At 56.6% G+C, this 20107-nt stretch overlaps 2 gene segments (V, D, J or C); both read left to right on the top strand.

Annotated features, from left to right (window-relative positions):
* Window positions 1-584: 584 nt before the first annotated feature.
* Window positions 585-8641, top strand: LOC100669046 (T cell receptor beta constant 1-like; the record flags this gene model as incomplete). The annotated part of the segment is given in 6 exon segments: window positions 585-995; window positions 1333-1408; window positions 5953-6351; window positions 6488-6505; window positions 6624-6730; window positions 6936-8641. Coding segments are annotated over 6 exon segments (1032 nt in total), but the record flags the coding sequence as incomplete, so codon positions are not given.
* Window positions 8642-8874: 233 nt separating this feature from the next.
* On the top strand, window positions 8875-18826 carry LOC135232283 (T cell receptor beta constant 1-like). The segment is given in 7 exon segments: window positions 8875-8904; window positions 11036-11057; window positions 11255-11470; window positions 15494-15892; window positions 16029-16046; window positions 16165-16271; window positions 16505-18826. Coding segments are annotated over 7 exon segments (813 nt in total).
* Window positions 18827-20107: the final 1281 nt, after the last annotated feature.

Below are 20107 nucleotides of genomic sequence, written 5' to 3'. Positions count from 1 at the left end.
TCCCAGGCGCCTGCACTTTAATAGCAGCGGGGATGTGGGGGCGCGCCCTGGCGGGATGGGACGCTGGACTGGGCGGGCGAGGGGGTTAAGTTTCAAGGTCATCTTGTGGGGGGGAATTAAAGACCCTAGAACAACCTGCAGTGCTTCTGCCCCTCAGGGACGGGGGACCGCAGCTCTCCCTGCGAAGGGGCTGCGGAGCCCAGTGAGGAAGAGGGCTGAGGACTCGTGCCCCGCCCGCCTCCACACCCACGTCCATCCCTGAAGCACACCCACTGCGACAAGCCGAGCTCGCCCAGCTCCTAGCCACTCTCCCAGAGAACTCAGACCCCAGTGACCCCCTGGAGGCACGGGTGCAGCCGGAGGGACAGTCTGGGTAGGAGGGGTCCAGCTTCCGTGAAGGGTGGTCAAGGCCTGAACGCCTGCCGTCCTTCCTGCAGCTCCTCCCCCCAGCAATACTGGGGTACAAAGGGGGGCTGCTTGTTGACAGGTGGCTCCCCGTGTGACGACAGCTGCGGGGGGCGGGGGATTTCCACGAGAAAAGCCGTCCCCTCGGCGGCCAGCACTGCAGAGACACCCAGCTCTGAGGAACTGAGGACATCAGACCAGGAGGCGCCCGCACCCCGTCTCTGCCTCTCCCGCCCACCCTGGCTCCCCTCAAAGCAACAGCTGGCTCCTTTCGGCTAGGGGGCGGGCTGTGGGAGGGGCTGTTTTTGTACAAAGCTGTAACATTGTGGGGACAGGGGATCCACGGTGATTCAAACTTGCAGGAGGCCTTTACAAAAACCACTGTCTGCCCCACAACCCCCACCCCATGTCTCTCCCAGGTCTCAGCCCCAGGGCAGCTGGCACAGAATGCTGCCACCTCACCTGTCCGCAAGTCAGGCCAAGGCCATGAGTCAAGGAAGATAGGGCGCAGCTTTAAGGAGAATGCCTCAGGGTGTCACAGAAGAAGGTTACAGGGACCCCTCCATCCAACCCCATTGGGACCACCACAGGTCAGTGGGAAGGGACAGAGGGTGGCCCACTTGTACCAAAGGCCCCGGGCAGAAGCCAGAGAGGTCTCGGATCCCAATGGATGGAGTCACAGGTCCCGGAGGACCTGCCCCTCCCCAGGTCACCTGTCCTGGCCACGTCCCTCGATGACCCTCAGAGAGGGGCCTGTATATGGACACCCTTTCAGAATGGGGTGCAGGGCCCTTGGTTGGACCTCGGGAGGCCGGAGCGCTTTTCCTTGGAAAATGCCCTTTCTTGGACAAACCCAAGGCCTACAAAGCCCGGGGGGGTTTCCTATGGTCTGAGACCCTGCTGGCCCCTCCCCACTCCTCATCTCAGGCCTGCTTTCCTCCATGCCCCCCGGCACTGTGCAAACACCCAAGCGTTCTTTGGAGAAGGCACTCGACTCACGGTGGTAGGTAAGACTCTCCCGAGCAGCTCCCAGGCCCCATAGGGTCCATTTGAGTGGCCACGTTCTGGTGTGCTAACTATGATATCACCTTCGGCCCGGGGTCCAAGCTAACTGTCATCGGTAAGGTCTGGGGAGGTGTGGTGAGGGAGGCCAGGCTCCCTGTTCAGAAATGGGAAAAGGGGTCCGGGGGAGGCTCTTATAACGGTGAACCGAGCCAGCAACAGGGAGAAGGCTCTGAGTAGACCCCCAACTGAGCCCTGGGGCAAGGGAGATGGGAGAGGAGATGGCACTACCCTGAGATGGGGCATGAGAAAAGGCCCCAAAGCTTAAATGAGCCTGAGAAGACCTTGCTCACTCATCTTATCTGCTGACACAGCCTATCACCCTGGTGCTGCACCCTTCCCCAGCTCTCAGGGCTCTGGGAGGCTCTGTAGGGTGTGCGAGTGTCTGAAGCTGACGGTGGCTTTCTTAGGGGAGATCCGTGAAGGCCCCCATGTCCCTCTGAGCCCAGCTGCACCCTTGGGCTCAACAGACGGTGTTTTGAGGTGGACCTGGGAGACTGTGCTCTGGGGATACCCTCTATTTTGGGGAGGGGACCCAGCTCAGTGTTGTTGGTGAGTGAACCTGGGTTCAGTGGCTAGGTACCCCTAAGGGGAAGCAGGGACTGATGCAGCTTGTCTCAGTGCTTTGGCAAAAGTGCATTTTTACCAGGAAGGTCTGAATTCTTGTCTTGATACAGAGGGCCAGGGGGCTCGATCCCCAGTGATTTCACGGATGGCCCTGCCTAGCCGGGGTTCCCCACTGGGAAGCATGTGGTCTCAGGCAGGCAGGACCACCTGTCCATCTGTGTCTCCCTGAGGGCATCAGAGCAGGGTGGATGGTAAGGCCAGGCCTCAGAGGCCAGTCTCACCCAGGGTGATGGACATTGGGGATAGGCCCCAGAGGCTGAAGCAGGCCTCTGACCACCGACCGTACTGCAGGCCACACAGTTGCCCAGCCTCCCACCCCTGGAATCAAATGTCTGCTAAGGCCAGAGGGAAGCTAGCTGGCTGACCCGGGGGCGGAGGGATGGGGAGGCAGCAGGGGAAGGTTTTCCTGCTGGGCTCCAATGTTGTGCAACCAATGAAAAGCTATTTTTTGGCAACGGAACGAAGCTCTCTGTCTTGGGTGAGTAACAGGCTTCTTTCAGGAGATGGTGGGTCAGGTCAGAGTCCCAGGGGGACTCTTGGAGAAGGTCAGGGACAAAGAACAGGGCCAGAGATCCCAGGTGTGGGGGAGTGGGGATGGGGCAGGGCCCCCAGAGCTCCATGAAGAACACAGCTATGGAAGGTCCTGGGTGTGGAGGAGTGGGGATGAGCTAGAACCCTGGGAGCTCCGTGGGGACAGACTGCAGAAGGGCCCAGGTTTGGGGCAGTAGATGTGTGGCAGACCCCAGAGCTGAGGAAGGAGGCCGCCGCTGCACTGGGTTTGCCACAGGGTGTTGTGCTGTGTGGCAACCAGGAGCAGCACTTTGGAGAGGGGACACGGCTCTCTGTCCTAGGTGAGGCTCAGCTCAGGGGTGGCGGGCAGAGTCCCTTGGAGCCAGATCTTGGCCTCTGGTGAAGGGCGTTTAGCTGTCACTCTTGTCCACGCGGAGCCCATGGGGCTTATCTGCCACCCTTGGTGCGGGCGGCGGGAGTGAGTCCTCTCTCTCTCTCCTCTGCGTCTTCTTGTAATCGGCCTTTCTGCTTTCCTGGTCCATCCTTCCACTGAGAATGTGACTCTGCCCTACAGAGCCTTTCCCTCTGTCCCCGCTGTCCCTGCTGAATGCTCAGGCCTTTCTTCTGGTCCACACCCCTGACTCCAGCTCTTAGGGGGCCCCAGTGGGTTTTACCACAGCCGTTCTCGGCTGTGTCCAATAACTCACCCCTCAACTTCGGGCTGGGCACCAGGCTCACCGTGACAGGTATGGGCTCCCTCGTCTCCAGGGTGGTATGGGGGCACAAAGAACAGTCCTAGAGGGGCACTGGCTGTAAGGTGGGAGGTCAGAGCTGCCCTGGCCACCTGGAGTCCCCCTGGCCCTTCTACCTTCCAGAGCTTCACAGGTTGGTGTGCTGGTGCCTCGCTGGGCTTCAGGGCTGGAGGTTTCCCCACTCTCTCATCTCTACTTTTTAGCTGGACTTTCTCTCTTCTCTTTGTGATCTTCTCCTCATTTTCATCTTGTTCTTACTCCCGTTCTGCACGCTTGGATCCTTTCAGTGACCCTCCTCAGCTCCTCAGCGTCACCTCCAGCTCGGAACGTGGCTTTCACCTTCTCTCCCTTCTTCCCTTTGTCTCTCCTTGTTTCTAAGCCCCACTTTTATCTTCCTGAGGCTGGGGAGCCCTGGTGGTCCAGTGGTTAAGAGCTCAGCTGCTAACCAAAACTGAGCAGTCGAATCCACCAGCTGCTCCTTGGAAACCCTATGGAGCAGTTCTACTCTGTCCTGTAGGGTCACTATGTGTTGGAATCAACTCGACTGCAACAGGTTTGGGGCGGGGTGGTTGTTGTTGTTTTTATTTTATTTTGTTTTTAATTATGGTTTTGAGGAGGCTGGCAGGCCCAGGAGGCAGTGGAGGCAGGTTGGTGACATGGGGGTAGTACGTGGGTGCTAGGAGGGCAGAAGTTTCTCACGGTACCACAGGGCAGCGGGTGGGTCTGGGGTATACTGTACTCGGTAGGTGCCAGGGAGAGAGATCCGAAAGAATCGTTACTGCTGGAAACCCACATTAGCTCAGCAGCAAACCAGCTACAAAGAAGACACCTTTCCCAAACCTCCGGGTCTGCACTAAAACAGTTGGGCTGGGAGGCTGCTCCCCAGGGGGAAGGAGCCATCTCTGTGCTGAGAGGAAGTGGGTAAGGTGGGAGGACTGGGAGGAAGTGGGGTAGGGTCTGGGCTGGAGAGACACGCATGACCTAAGAAACAGCCCCGTGGACCCCCAGGCTCTGTTCTCAGAGGGGGCTACGAGGTCTGGGAAGGGGGCTTCACTGCTCCAGGCTCTCTGGGACACACATAGTGTAGGAAACAATGCCATCCCAGGTGTTGGGTTGTGACAGGAGAGCTTACTTGAACTCTCTATGGAGGCTGTTTTTCCAACTCATGATGACCCCATATGTGCAGAGTAGAACTTCATTATAGGGTTTTTGAGGCTGTGACCTTCCCAGGCCCCTCCAAGCAGGTTCAAACAGCCAACCTTTCGGCTAATAGTGGAGCGCTTGAGCATTTGTGCCACCACAAGATGCCTCTGTGAAAGTGGCTGTCCTTTCTGTTACTGCTACTTGTCATCGCTGGGTCACAGAACTTGCCTATTTCCATCCTGGGCCTCCGTTTTCCCATCAGGATCAGTTTCCAAATTTGGATAAGGTGGAGATGTCTGGGTTTGCCACATTCCTGCTCCAAAAACTCTATCCCGTAGCCAAAACAGAGCCAAGGGAGGACAGAGTAAATTCTGGCCAAGGGTGTGTGCTGGAATGACGGGCATGGTTCCTCCCGTCCCCATGTGTCTTCAGGTGAGGATGTTTCTCCCAACAATTCCAGAGCTTGGACCTCTCCTGTCTGTCAGGCGTGCGGAAGGCCCGGGCTTTGCAGCGTGGCCCTCTGCTGAAATAGTCCTGGGGCTCAGGACCTGTGCAACCCACAACCACGATCTGACTACATGGCTGCGGATCCCAAAGCTGGCAGGGTGGCTTGCTAGGCTGTGGGAAGAGAGTGGGTCAACCCCGCACCAATATCTTCCTTGGGTCACAGCCATCCTGGGCGGGCATCCACTTGCCCAGTGTACCCCAGAGTAGAAGCCAACAGGCACCATAGACAGACAATGGACAGTGGCACCAGGCTGCTCAAGGCCAATTACGCTGGGTAGAGTATACAAAGAAAATGAAATCAGGCCTGGTGGGAAGACTGTCTCTTTTAAGAAGAAGGGCCTATTCCAATTCGGGGCATCACCAAAACAGACAAACGTAAACACGTTGAAAAAAGGAAAATAGTAATTAGCAGAGATCAATTTTGTTTCCAGGCTCGTGTTGCTAACAGGAGTCCCTGACTCCAAATCTGAGCAGCTGGGCTGCAGGCCGCTGCATGAAGTCTGGAAGGTTAGACAGCAATGCACAGAGCAGGGCTTCGAGCAGGAAGGAAGGCAGACAGGCCTACTCGCCATAGAGAATCCCATGAGGCCAAGGGTGGGAGGCCTTGCAGAGCTACCCAGAAATCAGGACATGGTGCCCCCTATAGGGGATGGGGAGAAAGGGACAGTGTGTTCCAGGTGGCGGAGGGAAGGGGGCAAGGGGAGGAAGAGCAACAACAGGGGACAGGGAGGGAGACCCCAGCCAGACAGGACCTGCTGCTGGTCACTGCCTGGACACGGGCCATTCCCCTCCCTCTCACACACTCTCATACACACACGAGCACACTCATACACTCACATGGACACAGGTACATGTGCACACGTGCACACACAAACACACACACACGGCCTCTACCTGCCCCAGAGCCCATATGGCACTCTGACCAAATCTGCCTCCTCCCCTCCAGACGACCTGAGCAAGGTGACCCCACCCAAGGTGGCCGTGTTTGAACCCTCAGAGGCAGAGATCTCTCGCACCCAGAAGGCCACCCTCGTGTGCCTGGCCACCAACTTCTACCCTGACCACGTGGAGCTGAGCTGGTGGGTGAACGGCAAGGAGGCCCGCAGCGGGGTCAGCACGGACCCCCAGCCCCAGAAGGGGTGCACTGGCGTCAGTGACTCCACATACTGCATGAGCAGCCTCCTGAGAGTGTCGGCTGCCTTCTGGCACAACCCACGCAACCATTTCCGCTGCCAAGTCCAGTTCTACGGTCTCTCGGCTGAGGACGAGGACCAGTGGGACGAGGAAAACAATGGGCCCCTGCCCGTCACCCAGAACATCAGCGCCGAGGCCTGGGGCCACGCAGGTGAGACACAGGACAGGAAGGACAGGGCAGCTGGGTCTGGCTGGTGCTGTGGCCTGGGCTTCGGTGGTCTGCAGGCTGACAGGCTTTGCTCTCCTGAGACAGTACAGCCTCTCATCCATCCCCCCTTCTCTTTCAGACTGTGGCCTCACCTCAGGTAAGTGAGCACTCCCCGCACCTCCCACATCTGTGCGGTGTATGGAACCTGGGGAACCTGGGGGCACTGGGGTGGGGGTGGGGACCAGAGCTACCTGCTCACAGGCTGCCCCCCCCAGTGTCCTACCAGCAGGGGGTCCTGTCAGCCACTGTCCTCTACGAGGTCCTGCTGGGAAAGGCGGCCCTGTACGCTGTGCTGGTCAGTGCCCTCGTGCTGGTGGCCATGGTAAGGGGCCGGAGGTGGGCAGCAGAACGGGGCCGCGTACGTGCTTGGGAACCTCAGAGACAACTCCCTGTGGGATCGGGTGGGGCTGGTGGGAAGAGGAAGATGGGATCCCCAGAAATCAAATGGAGACTGTCAGAACCCCCTACATCCACTCAACCCCCACCTCTCCTGGCTCCTGGCAACCTCAAAACCTTCCCTTCTTCAGGTCAAGAAGAAGGACTCCTGAAGCCAGCTCTGGAGGGGGGCCAGGAGATTCTGGCCCTTCATTATGTCTAACAGGATCCCCCGCTCCCCATCTGCAGCCAGTGCTGAGAGGAGGAGTCCTCATATCCCCACTCCTCCTGGTACCCACCTAGTGCATGTGCACCTGGGTGTGTGTCTCTGAGACTTCCTACCCGGGGGCTCCCTAGCAAGCCTGAACCCCAGTGGACCAAACCAATAAACACGGTCTGCTTGGCTGTTCCTGGAATGTCTGATTTCTCCTCTGCCCTTCCCCAAACCCCCTGTCATCTTCCAGCTCACCAGGAGGGGGTCACAAGGTATTCACGGAGTGGGGAACCGACCCCCCCCGCCATGACTGACACGGCTCATCCTGCTCAGGAAGGTTAATAAAGTGTGCGAGGTAGTGATGGGAGCTGAGGAGGGCTGCTCCAGAACAGCCTAGAAAAGCAGGATGCCAGACAGGAGTCTATGTCCTGCCCTGCACAAAGGTGATCTGAGGAAGAGCTGGCACAGGTGTGTCCCACCAACTGCATGCCCGCAGGTAAATGAAGCTAGTCTCCTGCAGCTCACCCCCTCTTTGCAGTTCTGTCGCCAAGTGCACCCTTTGTCTCCACAGTGCCCCAGGCAGGTCTCCCAGCGAGGGGCAGAAAAGGCGCTGACTGGGAAGTTTATTCTCAAGGGCGGTTGTGTCTCCCAGTTACAGAATCTCTCCCTGGTGTATTGGACAGGCATGAAAAAGCTCCCAACCACACCTGGAGGTGCAAGAAATGAAATTCCCTCCAGCCAAGGATCAGCCCTATCTCTGCGGCTATCCATTGCCTGGTTATTATCATGGCGATGCACTTGGAAGTCCTCAGGAAGGAACATAGGACCCCCGGGCTGACCACCACTTTATCTCTGCACCCCACCTCGCCACCTCCCCCTGAGCAGCCTGGTTTCAGGCCCCTTGACCAGCTACTACTCCTGGAATGACATCATATCCTTCTTCCTGGGGAACACCTGCCTATCCTTCCAGATTCGGCTCAGACACCCTTCTTCCAAGGAGCCTCCCCTGGCCCTTCCTTTCTGCCCCTTCCCACTAAGGTTGGACCAGATGCCCATTTGTTTTGCTGTCACAATGCCCTGTGCGTGCCTCCTTCACGACCCTCATTACACGTGGTGGACTTGATCTCCCTACCTGCCTGACACCCCCGCTCAACCGTGAGCTCCTTGATAACAGGGTGCTTTTGACCATAGCCACCCCGGGATAGAGCAGAGAACCTTGGTTCAGCACCAGTACTCCGTAAATTATCTCTGAATAAATGAATGAACAAGCGAGTGAACCAAGGTGACTTCCCTCAGGAGCAGGCACCCCTGAGACCTTGCCAAAGTAGCCCCCTGCCCTTCCACTCATAGGACCCCACCACCCAGCCTTGCCTTGGTACTGCAGGGCTCACATGCATTCAAATATATACATTTATGTCCACAAACACACACACACAGCCATTGAGCACAAGTCACCACAATGTGTTATCCCTGGCCTTCAAAAACACAAAGATATCCAAGTCACTGTCCCCAAGAAGTCTCCCTGTTCATAGGGGGAACAGGCATGGACAGAAGCCGTGAAATAGAAGTTAGCTGTCTTTACAGCGCAGTCAGAATTCCAGACAAGACAGAACTGTAGAGACACTGAAAAGATCAGTGGTTGCCAGGGGCTCAGGAGGAGGGGGGAGGGGTGACCAGGAGGCGCATGGGGCATTTTTAGGGCAGTGAAATTATTCTGTGGGATGCGGTAACGGGGACACATGACATGATATATTAGTCAAAACCCTTAGGACTGTAAATACGAAAAGGGAACCCTGAGGTATACTATGGGCTTTAGTTGATAACAATGTAGCCATATTGGGTCACCAGCTATAGCAACTGAGCCACAAGGATGCAAGATGTCAGTTACAGAAGCCCTGTATGAGGAGGTAAGGGCCACAGGGGAACTCTGTTCTTTCTGCACAGTCATTCTGTATGCCTAAAACTGCTCTGTAAAGTAGAACCTAGTAAACACACACACACAGTCAGAGGCCAGCTCCCCACTTCTGGCAGGGAAAACAAGGGAGAGTCCAAGATGGTGACAAGCACTTCAAAGGAAGCCTGGGTCTCAGTAGCTCGCCCAGAAGAGGGGTCCAGCCAGTCAGAGGCATGAACAAAAGCCTCAGAGAAAAAGCCAGGTGCCACTAGGGCCTGGTTCAGAGGTAGGAGGAGCCCCAAATGGGGCTGGAGAGGCAATGGGTGCCCCCCTGTCATGGACTGAATTGTGTCCCCCCAAAACATGTGTGGTTTCCAGTATCGTGTGATTGTCCACGGTTTTGTCACCTGATGTGACTTTCCTAGGTGTGCAAATCCTACCCTTATGGTGTTAGTGAGATGGGACTAGAGGCAGTTATGTTAATGAAGCAGGACTCAATCGACAAGGTTAGGTTGTGTCTTAAAGCAATCTCTTTTGAGATGTAAAAGAGAGAAGCCAGTGGAGAGAGATGGGGACCTCATGCCCCCAGGTCTGGGGTCCCTGCGCTGAGAAGCTCCTAGTCCAGGGGAAGATTGATGACAAGGACCTTCCTCCAGAGCCGACAGACTGAGAAAGCCTTCGCCTGGAGCTGATGCCCTGAATTTGGACTTCCAGCCTCCTGGACTGTGGGAGAATGTGTTTTGGTTAGTTAAAGCCACCCACCGGTGGTATTTCTGTTACAGCAGTACTAGACGACTAAGACACCCCGAGGATGAGCCGGAATCCCCAAAGCTAGCATCGGGCGGGGCACACAGTAGGGGTCCATCAGATACAGTGGAGTGAATGAATGAATGAATAAGAGTCTGGCTTTGCTCAGAAAGTAATGGGGGGGAGTCACAGGGATTTCTGGAGGTTTGTCCTTAGCTGAAGGTTGCTGTTACCTGCTCTGTGGGATTGCTGTCAAGCTACCCTCCCCGCCCCGCCCCTCCCACCTGCCTCTATAAATGCCAGTCTGCACTGGAGAACCATGCATAGGCTCCGTCCCAGCAAGGAGGCCTGCTGACAGAGGTGGTCTCCTCCAGGTGGTGTGCATGCCGGGAGGGGCCTCTCTGTCCCCCAACCCCTCCCACTTTAAATTCACCTCAGTCGTGTCTTCCTGGCCCCTCAGTTACACCAGTCACCACCACCTGTGCTTCCTGTGTCTGCCCAGTGCTTGCGGTAGAGGGGGAGGGGGCATTTTTGTCCCAGGGTGTAACATTGTGGCAACTGGGGGCAGCACAGTGATTTGGTTAAAGGGGGAGCTTTTACAAAAAGCCCTGGCTGGGAAATAACCCACCAGCCCAGGGGCTGCAGCTCCCAGATGGGGACTGGCTGGGGGCCTGGAGCTGGCCCCACCCTGGACAAAGGCCAGCCTCCACCGCTCCCTCCTCAGGTGCAGGTCAAGGAGTGAATGTAGGATCAGCACCACCCTGTCTAGTAAAATTGTCCCCTGAGCCAGCACTAGAAGACGCAGTGTTCATTAGCAGCTCATAACAACCCTTGAGGAAGATGTTGTTGTTAGGTGCCATCAAGTCCATTCTGGCTCATAGGGACCTTAGGTATAACAGAAGAAAACCTTGCCTGATCCTGTACCATCAATATGCTTGAGCCCATTGCTGCAGCCACTGTGTCAGTCCATCTCATTGAGAATCTTCCTCTTTTTGCCGACCCTCTCAAAAAAAAAAAAAAAAATTTTTTTTTTTTTTTCTACCAAGCATGACGTCCTTCAGGGACTGATCCCTCCTGATAATGTCCAAAGGAGTAAAAGGCAGTCAGCCTGGAGCACCTCCAGCCCATCCCTGCCCCCAGGACCCACAGTGCCCTCAGACTTCAGGTTCAGCCACTTGTCCCCAAGCCAAGCTGGTTTTCCTTGCAAATGAGGGTGACCTCACTGGATGGCCACATGGCTCTGTCCAGCTCATTCTAGAGGGAGAAGGGAAGCCCCTGAAGGAGAGAAGGAAGAGGAAGAGTAGCCCCCAGGCTGTGGGAAATGCCGGTGCGGTAGGGGGAGGAGGAATTCTTGGCGCCCCTTCCCACTGTGTTACAATGAGCTGCATTTCGGGCAGGGGACCCGGCTCACCGTGCTAGGTAAGACAGCGCTCCAGGTTGGGGGACTGCTCAGCTTGGAGGACCCCTGAGCCCCAGCCCTGGGCGGGGGCTTCCAGGCAGAGAGCTGGGGCAGAAGAGCTGCTCTGGGCGGCGGTTTGCTCGGCGGGCTGCGGGGCTGTGTGAACAACGAACCACTCTATTTTGGAGAGGGGACCAAGCTAACTGTGTTGGGTAAGGAAGGCGCCCGGAAGTCCCCGGCGCTCCGCGAGCGGGTGGGCAAAGACCGGATCCTCCCGGGCTGCGTGGGGAGCTCCGCCTGGCCCTGGTGCCCGGCGCGGGGTCGGGGGAGACCAGGGGCGAGTCCGGGACAACGCCCAGTTTTTGTCCCGGGACCCGAGACTGTGAGAACAGACCCCAGTACTTCGGCTTGGGCACTCGGCTGACCGTGCTGGGTGAGCGGACCGGCCGAACAGGCTGCGGCTAGGGGGCCCAAGGAGGGGAGGAGGGGGTGCGACAGTGGGGACCTCAGCCTCCAGCCCCTGGGTGGACGAGGGCCTGTCCAAGTTTTTGCACTGGGTCGGACAGCCGTGAGCAGATACCCAGACCTTCGGCGGAGGCACCCGGCTGACCGTGCTGGGTGAGCATTGGGCCGCTAAGAATGGCCTTTCGGGGAGCCCCAGCTGCGCCCTGCCCCTGCATGACCTGGGGCCGCAGTCAGCTGAGTGGTGGGGCGGGGAGGGACTGCAGAGTGGCCGGGGGCCGCTCCTGTGTAAGGGCACCCTGGTCCTTCCCCTGCCTCGGTGATAGAAGACCTGGGCTGGGATCACCGGAGTGGGGACTGCTGGGGCGGAGGGTAGGTGCTGCGGCAGGGGCTTGGGGGAGAAGGTTTGCATGCAGGTTTGCACACTGAGCTGTGCCCCTGTGCTCCTATGAGCGGTACTTCGGCCCAGGTACTAGGCTCACAGTCACAGGTGAGATGGGGTCCTGTGGCCATCCTGCACCCAACCCCTCCCCCAGCCTGCGCATCCCACGGGGTTAAGCTGGGAGGGGGCTGGCCAAGGTGGCGATCTGTGGGGTCAGCTCTGCAGCTTCCCCTCCCCCTGCTCCCTCCCTGGATTCTGGAACGACTTGGAGGGCTGGTCAAGGTCAAGGAGACTAGGGCAAGGGTGGCTTAGGGTCTTTTTTCCTAAGGAACTTCGAGGCAGAGTAAGCTGCAAGGAAGGAAGAATTCATGAGGCCCCAGGAGTGGCTGGACAGGAGAGCAGGATGGAGGAGGGAAAGCTGGTCCGGGGAAGGGCAGGAGGGGCTGTGACTGCTTCACAGACAGGGACAGCAGGGACAGGTCCGGGGCAAAAGCAGCAAAGCCAGCACCCCAGGGCAACAGACAGGGGTCATTGAGGGAGGGAGGGCACCCTTGAACAGGGATGAGGACAAAGGGCAAGAGTGGAGTAGGAAGGCCAAAGAGACAGGAGTCAGTGAAGGAAGGACTCAAACAAGCCCAAGTTTGGGGACTTAGGGTTTAGAAGTATGGGTTTAAAATTAGATTTGAAAACCTCTGCCTGCCCCTCCTGGTGGTGCAGTCGTTAAGTGCTCAGCTGCTAACCAAAAGGTGGGTAGTTTGAACCCACCAGCAGTGCCATTAGCGAAAGACATGGCAGTCTGCTTCTGTTAAGACTGCAGCCTTAGAACCCCTGCAGGACAGTTCTACTCTGTCCTATAGGGTCACTATGAGTCAGAATCAACTTGACAGCATTGGGCTTTGGCTTTGGTCCCCTCCTCAGCCCAGATTGCCTGGGTGGGGTGTACATCAGCTAAGACAGGGTTGGCCAGAGCAGGGGAACAGCCTGGCCCTGGGTGAATTTAGGGGTCCCGTGCCACAGTGGTTAGGAACCAGCTGCTAACCAAAAGGCTGGCAATTTGAATCCAGCAGCTGCTTCTTGGAAGCCCTATGGGGCAATTCTACTATGTCCTGTAGGGTCTCTATGAGTCAGAATCTACATAATGGCAACGGGTTTGGTTTTTGGGTTCCCCATAGATATACCCACCCACCCACTGCTGTCGAGTCGATTCCGACTCATCTCAACCCTGGTGGTATAGTGGTTAAGTGCTACAGCTGCTAACCCAAGGGCCGGCAGTTCGAGTCCACCAGGCGCTCCTTGGAAACTCTACGGGGCAGTTCTACTCTGTCCTATAGGGTCGCCATGAGTCTGAATCAACTCGACGGCACTGGGTTTTTTGGGTGTTCATAGATATACCCCTGCCTGGACTCTCCACCCTTGCATAAAGTACTAGAGTTCAACAGGCCAGATGACACAGGAGCCCCTTTGTCCCAAAGCCACATTAAAATGCAGACCATCTGCCTGGGTGGTAAGGACAGTCTCACGAGGGTGTGAGGACATTAGAGCTGGGCAGGGGCTTAGACATCACCTGTGATGAGGACGCTGGCCAGAGAACAGACTTAATTCTTTGACTACAGCACCAGGATAGGGCCCTGGTAACAACCACAGGAACAACCCTGATCCCTGGTGGGAGCTGGTCCCTAAGCTGGATGCAACAGGCTGAGCTGGAACACAGTGGGCCAGGTCCAGGGGGATGCTGGGCTCTGGGAGTCCCCAGGACTTGGCAATCAAACAAACGTGGGTCCCCACCCCCACTCTTTCATGCTCAGTGACATTGGGCAAATTAATCTGCATGAACTCCAGATCCCTCTACTATGAAATATAATTAACGGCACTACCACTTACTATCACTGTAGGGATTAGGGTGCCCGGTCTACTGCATGTGGCATGTCCAGTGACTGGTGGGTTATTGTAGCCGGGTGCTTCCCTTCCCCTTCACTGGAGGGGAGGGGGGTATGAGCCCAGTGTCAAAGTTGGGCAGGATTTGGAAAATGGAGAAAAAAATGGAAGGGAGGGCTATGTTTGTGTGAGAGAGGTGGGCTGGGAGGAGAAAGAAAAACTTCTCAATGTTGTCTGGGGCTAGTCCAGCCCAGCAGGGTATATACAGTAGGAGTCCGCTGGTGTTCACAGCTCCGCCCACGGAGTCAGGCCCCAGCCCCATAGGGACACCCAAAGGTGGAAGGGTAACCGAGGAGCAGGCAGATGGTTTCAGGGTATGGTGGGGCTCCTGCGTCTGTTTGTCCCACCATCAGTAAACATCTGGGGAAGAAGCACTCAGGGCCTTGGAAGTCTTTAATTTTTACAGCAAGGACTGTGCACATGCCAGGACAGGGGTTGAAGGAGTAGGCTCTGTGGTAGCCCTGCAGGGTGGTGGTTCCAGAGCCAGGTCTTTGAGATCAGAGAGCAATGACCAGGGTGGGAGCAGAAACAGGGATGGAGCCAAAGACTGTGGATAGAGGTGGAGCACACCCTTGGCCCAGGGCCAGCCAGCAAACCTCTGCAGGCACAGCAGCAGCTAGCAGGATGGGGAGGAAGCTAACTGGAGGGGAGGCAGGACCTGACAAAGTGCAGTCACAGCTCACAATGAACACGTGTGGGGGTGGGGGGAGGGCTTGCTAGAAAATTACCAAGAAATCCAAGATGGTGGCAGCATAGCTTGGAACCCAGGGTGGGCCTCTGAGATGGGTCCTGTGGGACTGCAGGGGTCACAAGCCCACTAAGCTGGCCCTGGATGAGGTCACACCCATAGAAATGTGAATTGTCCCTTAGAACAGTGTTGTTCCATATTCCAGGCCAGACTGTGTGCTCGTAAGGAAGAGACCTCTCCAATGCAATACAATTGCTCAGAAACAGAAAACAATCTATGGAAAACAAAGGATAAACTGGGCAGAGACCAGGACCCAAGGAAGGGAATCAACCAAGACAGGAGGCCCCATGGATGTGGACTTGAGGGAGTCCAAAAAGGAGGCACCTGGACAAAAATTGTGTCCAGACAACTAGTAGCTCTGATGAGCTCCAGTGCTTATTTAGGAAGCTTGCTAGGAGGGAAAGTATGAAGTTAGGAGACAAAGGGACAAACAGGGTTGTAGAATCCCTGTGTTTGAGACAAGGGGAGATTACCCCTCCCCAGGCAGGGGTCCCTGGGGACAGAGCTGGACATATACCACTTTGGGGAGAAGTGGAGGTGGACAGAGTGTGTCCGTGGGGTATGTGGACAAGATGGGCGAGGACAAGGGAGGGCAAGAACAGGGCAGGATCCCAGGACAGAGGTACTGCTCATCACTGTGCTTTGATGTGACCTCAACCCCACCCCTCACACACACACACATACACACACATACACTAACACGTAAACACCCATTCACACTCACACATACACATACTCCCACACTCTCACACACACATACATACACATACACACAGACACTAACCTATGAACACACATCACACACATGCACACACATGATACACACACACACACACGGACATACTCAGTTGTGCACACACACACACACGGCCTCTACCTGCCCCAGAGCCCATATGGCTCTCTGACCAGACCTGCCTCCTCCCCTCCAGACGACCTGAGCAAGGTGACCCCACCCAAGGTGGCCGTGTTTGAACCCTCAGAGGCAGAGATCTCTCGTACCCAGAAGGCCACCCTCGTGTGCCTGGCCACCAACTTCTACCCTGACCACGTGGAGCTGAGCTGGTGGGTGAACGGCAAGGAGGCCCGCAGCGGGGTCAGCACGGACCCCCAGCCCCAGAAGGGGTGCACTGGCGTCAGTGACTCCACATACTGCATGAGCAGCCTCCTGAGAGTGTCGGCTGCCTTCTGGCACAACCCACGCAACCATTTCCGCTGCCAAGTCCAGTTCTACGGTCTCTCGGCCGAGGACGAGGACCAGTGGGACGAGGAAAACAATGGGCCCCTGCCCGTCACCCAGAACATCAGCGCCGAGGCCTGGGGCCACGCAGGTGAGACACAGGACAGGAAGGACAGGGCAGCTGGGTCTGGCTGGTGCTGTGGCCTGGGCTTCGGTGGTCTGCAGGCTGACAGGCTTTGCTCTCCTGAGACAGTACAGCCTCTCACCCATCCCCCCTTCTCTTTCAGACTGTGGCCTCACCTCAGGTAAGTGAGCCCTCCCTGCACCTCCCACATCTGTGCGGTGTATGGAACCTGGGGAACCTGGGGGCACTGGGGTGGGGGTGGGGACCAGAGCTACCTGCTCACAGGCTGCCCCTTCCAGTGTCCTACCAGCAGGGGGTCCTGTCAGCCACTGTCCTCTACGAGGTCCTGCTGGGAAAGGCGGCCCTGTACGCTGTGCTGGTCAGTGCCCTCGTGCTGGTGGCCATGGTAAGGGGCCAGAGGTGGGCGGGGGCTATTGGAGGGAGGAGTGGGATTGTCGGGAAGTACAGGGGGACCTCAGAGCCTACTCCCAGCCCTGACAGCCCTTCAGTAAAGTGACAGAGGGGCTCTGGTGGGGAGATAGGCTGCGATTGGAGCAGAGATGCCATCAGAGAATGGAGGTCCCTGGCAACCACACTGCCCACAGCCCCTGGGGCTCTGACCCTGCCCCTTCTCCTCAGGTCAAGAAAAAGGACTCCTGAGACAAAAAGCATCCAAACGTGCCTCCAGAGAAGCTCCTTCCCTCACCCTTGCCTGAGCCTCCTCGCTGCCCCCTTGTGCTCCCTGAGAGTCCTCTCTCCACCCCCCTTCCCTTCCTGCACAGACTCATGCCCCCTCTCTGCAGAGATGAACCAATAAAAATGGCATGTAGCCTGGCCGTGTCTCGGGGGCCTCTGTGGGAGCTGCCAACCTCTGACCACTTTCTGCTTTTAGGAAGACACCATCTTCGGGCCGTGATGGACCCTTCTCCCTGGCCAAAGCTGCCTCCTAGAATCCTTCCCACTGGGGGCCCCAAACCCCAGTGTCCAGACTGAGCCATCCAGGCCCCCAAGGCATAGGGTTTATCTAAAGGGGAGCTGGGATGGGAGGCCCCATAACAAGGAAGTGGGGTGCACACAGGTGAACCTCACCTAACCAGCACAGGATAGGGACAGGTGCCTCATACTTTGGAACTCCTGGGCATCTCTCCAGCTCAGACAGAAGTGTCATTGAGGGTGCAGTTAGTTGTCCCCCATGCCCATCTCACCCCTCCAGCTCATCATTTAGGATTGGACTAGCACTGAGCTCTCCCTGTGTGTCTATCTGGGTTAGAATCCTCAACAGAGCACACACACACACACAAAACCTAAACCAGTTGCCATCGACTCCGATCCATGGCGACCTCATGAGTGTCAGAGTAGAAAGAGTAAATCACCAGGCCTTTCTTCCAAAGCACCTCTGGGTGGGTTTGAACCACCAACCTTTAGGGTAGCAGTTGAGGGCATTAACCATTGCACCACCTAGGAACTCCTAAGGAGGGTGCAGAGATGAGAAAACGGACACGTGAAGTCTGGAGAGGAGGAATCCCCCCACAAGGCAGGGCACCCGAGCCAGGCCCTGGGGGGAAAGTGAAGCAGGGGCAGGGGAGGCTTCTTCTACAGGACAGCCAGGCCATCCCAGTGTCACAGGACAGCCAGGCCATCCCAGTGTCACAGGACAGCCAGGCCATCCCAGTGTCACAGGACAGCCAGGCCATCCCAGTGTCGCATGGCCGCGGATCTGCTGGCTGGAGACCAAGTTCTCGTGATGGTCAGAAGCTACAGAGAGAGGAGAGCACTACTATAACCTGACCCTAGGAATGCCAATAAATTACCTTAAACAAGCCCAAGCCAGAGTTGGTCCACCTCACATGCACAGAAGGGTCAGGTGTGACTGCTGATTGACTTCAACAGAAGATGCAGCAACAGAGGAATGAATCAGAAGGAAAATCATCACCCAGACCCCATTCTGAAGCAAGAGGTCCAAAGAGAACCACATCACCTCCTGTTTCCTGGTCACCTTCTAGAATTTTCTCCTCCCAGTACAGCTGCACAGCCGCCATCTTGCTGCCCAAATCACATATAAGTCCTGCTTCCCAGTAGCTTGGGGAGCTGGATCTGAGGAACTTCCTCCCCACTCCTTGCTCTGCACATTGCAATAAAGCTACTTTCTCTTTCTCAAAGACCGGTGTCTAGATCAGTGCCAAGTCTGAGTGTGCTGGACAAGGACCCACCTTCTAGGGTTCGGTAACACTACTTCAGGGACCCTGAGGGGAGGAAGAAGGAGATAGACAAAAGGGTAGGACCATGAGGGCCCATGATCAAGTGGTCGAGGAGGGACATTAGGTGAGAAAGGGCACCACACTGGGAGACTCAGCCAGGCCTGGTGTGTGTGACCCACTAACACGCAGGACCCTAGACGCAGGCACTGGGGGAAGAGTCCACCTGCAGGTCAAATGACCAGTCAGTCATGAAGCTAGCTGCACAGGCCAGGCTCTTTCCTCCTGCATGTTCTCTGTGAGCTTTCCTGAGTCTGATTGCTCAGCACACGGTGACCCTAGAGCAGCTGACCTGGCTCTGGGCAGGACCCACAGTGACAGCCAGAACAGGCTCTGTGAGTCCTGTATGTGCAGCGTCCAAGGCGAGGAAAGGGTCAGACAGAGCCTGAGGCCTGGGAAGATCCACACAAGTATGTAGTGCCTGCGGCCACGGCTGCCCCCAGACTCCCCAGACTGCAGCAAGGCCTTTTATTTGTCATTGCTGCTGTTGATCTGCTTGTGGAATGATGGCCAGAAAAGTCCCGAGACCAAGAGGAAAAATGTTGGGCCCTAGACCAGCACCCACAAAAGGAGTGCCCTCGATTCCACAGTCTTACAGAGTGGAGGCACAGGCAAGGCACTACTGAGCCTCCACATTGGAGCTTTGTAGGCAGTGCCTTGTGAAGGATGGGGGTGGACAGCTAAAGGGACAGCAAGTGCCTCAGGTGGGCAGGACAAGGGTGCTGGAGGGCAGAGAGAACAGGACTGGGAGGGTTTGCTGAGCTGACATCCTACATGGGGATATCAGGCAAGGGCAGGGTGGGTAGAAGTAGCGACCATCTTCTTGGAGTGCCGGGAGCACAGGCCGTAGTAGTGGTGGGCAGACATGGGGAAGCTGCTGGTCGGTGTACTTCCTTGGGTTTGCAACAGTGGTGAGGGGAGGGGTGGTCTCATCTGAAGGGGAAGCGATTATAGTGGAGGGTGACAGGAAGGGGAGATGATAGAGCTGAGAAGGTTACCAATGCCTCTAGTCTCCACCCCCAGCCTATCTGACCCTGAGAGGGCCCCTTTCCACGTATTTTCAGCTGTCTTCACAGCTCTCCCAAGCAACATGGCCCCAACATTCGCGCACAGGCCCTGGGAGGTCATCTCTCAGCCTTGGCCTCTTGGTCCAGAAGTCAAGCGTATCCTTCTAGACCAAGGCCTGGCATGCATGCGTTCTTCCTTGGGTAAGCAGAGCAGAGATGGGTCACATGTAAGGTGCTCAGAGTGGGTATGATATGACCCACAGCGAAAGGGGTGCTAACCAGTCTGGAAGCCGGGACAAGAAGACATAGCCCAGAATACACAGCAAACCCAGACACACAGCCACACCAGATAGGGGGCTCAGAGGGAGTTTCTGGGTAGAGAGGGATGCCCGAAATGGGAGGCACTAAAGACAGTCCCCATTCCTCTGGGCCACCAACCTGTTTTAGCTTCAAGGCTGACCTAGCTTCACTCCATCAAAAAATCATGAGCAGTTGTAGGGCAGGACAGGGGCAAACAGAGCAGGCACGGAGCAAGCTTATCTCAGAGACCTAGAAAAACCTAGAAGATTGTCTGGTCCTCAGACCCCACCAGTCACAGCAGGACTCCTGGGACAGTGCTCGGGGGGGACCCCCCCCAACTCCATGCCCTTCACAGACTCATACGGACCTGAGGAGGGGAAGAGAGCATTCAGCTGGCCATGTAATAATGGGAACTTCCTGGTCAGGGCCCTGAGGTCACTATCACTGTCACCTGCCCAGGAGAATCTTTATGTCAGCACCAGTATCCCCAGAGACCCTATAGCCCCTCCTCCTGCCATGCATGTTGCCAGTTGCAGGAGGCTGGTGGTGGGGTGGAGAGGGACTGCCGGGCTGTCCAAGGGACAAAGAACTTTCTCTCTTCCGGATGTATCTCAGAGAGTCTGAGAAACTGGGGAAGAGTCAGAGAGAGAAGAAAGAATACTAGGATTTAGAATAAGAGA

The sequence above is a fragment of the Loxodonta africana genome, chromosome 8 (assembly GCF_030014295.1).
Source record: "Loxodonta africana isolate mLoxAfr1 chromosome 8, mLoxAfr1.hap2, whole genome shotgun sequence".
Taxonomy (NCBI): Eukaryota; Metazoa; Chordata; class Mammalia; order Proboscidea; family Elephantidae; genus Loxodonta; species Loxodonta africana.
Note: the sequence above shows the minus strand (reverse complement) of the source record. Positions and strands in the feature narration are given on the sequence as shown.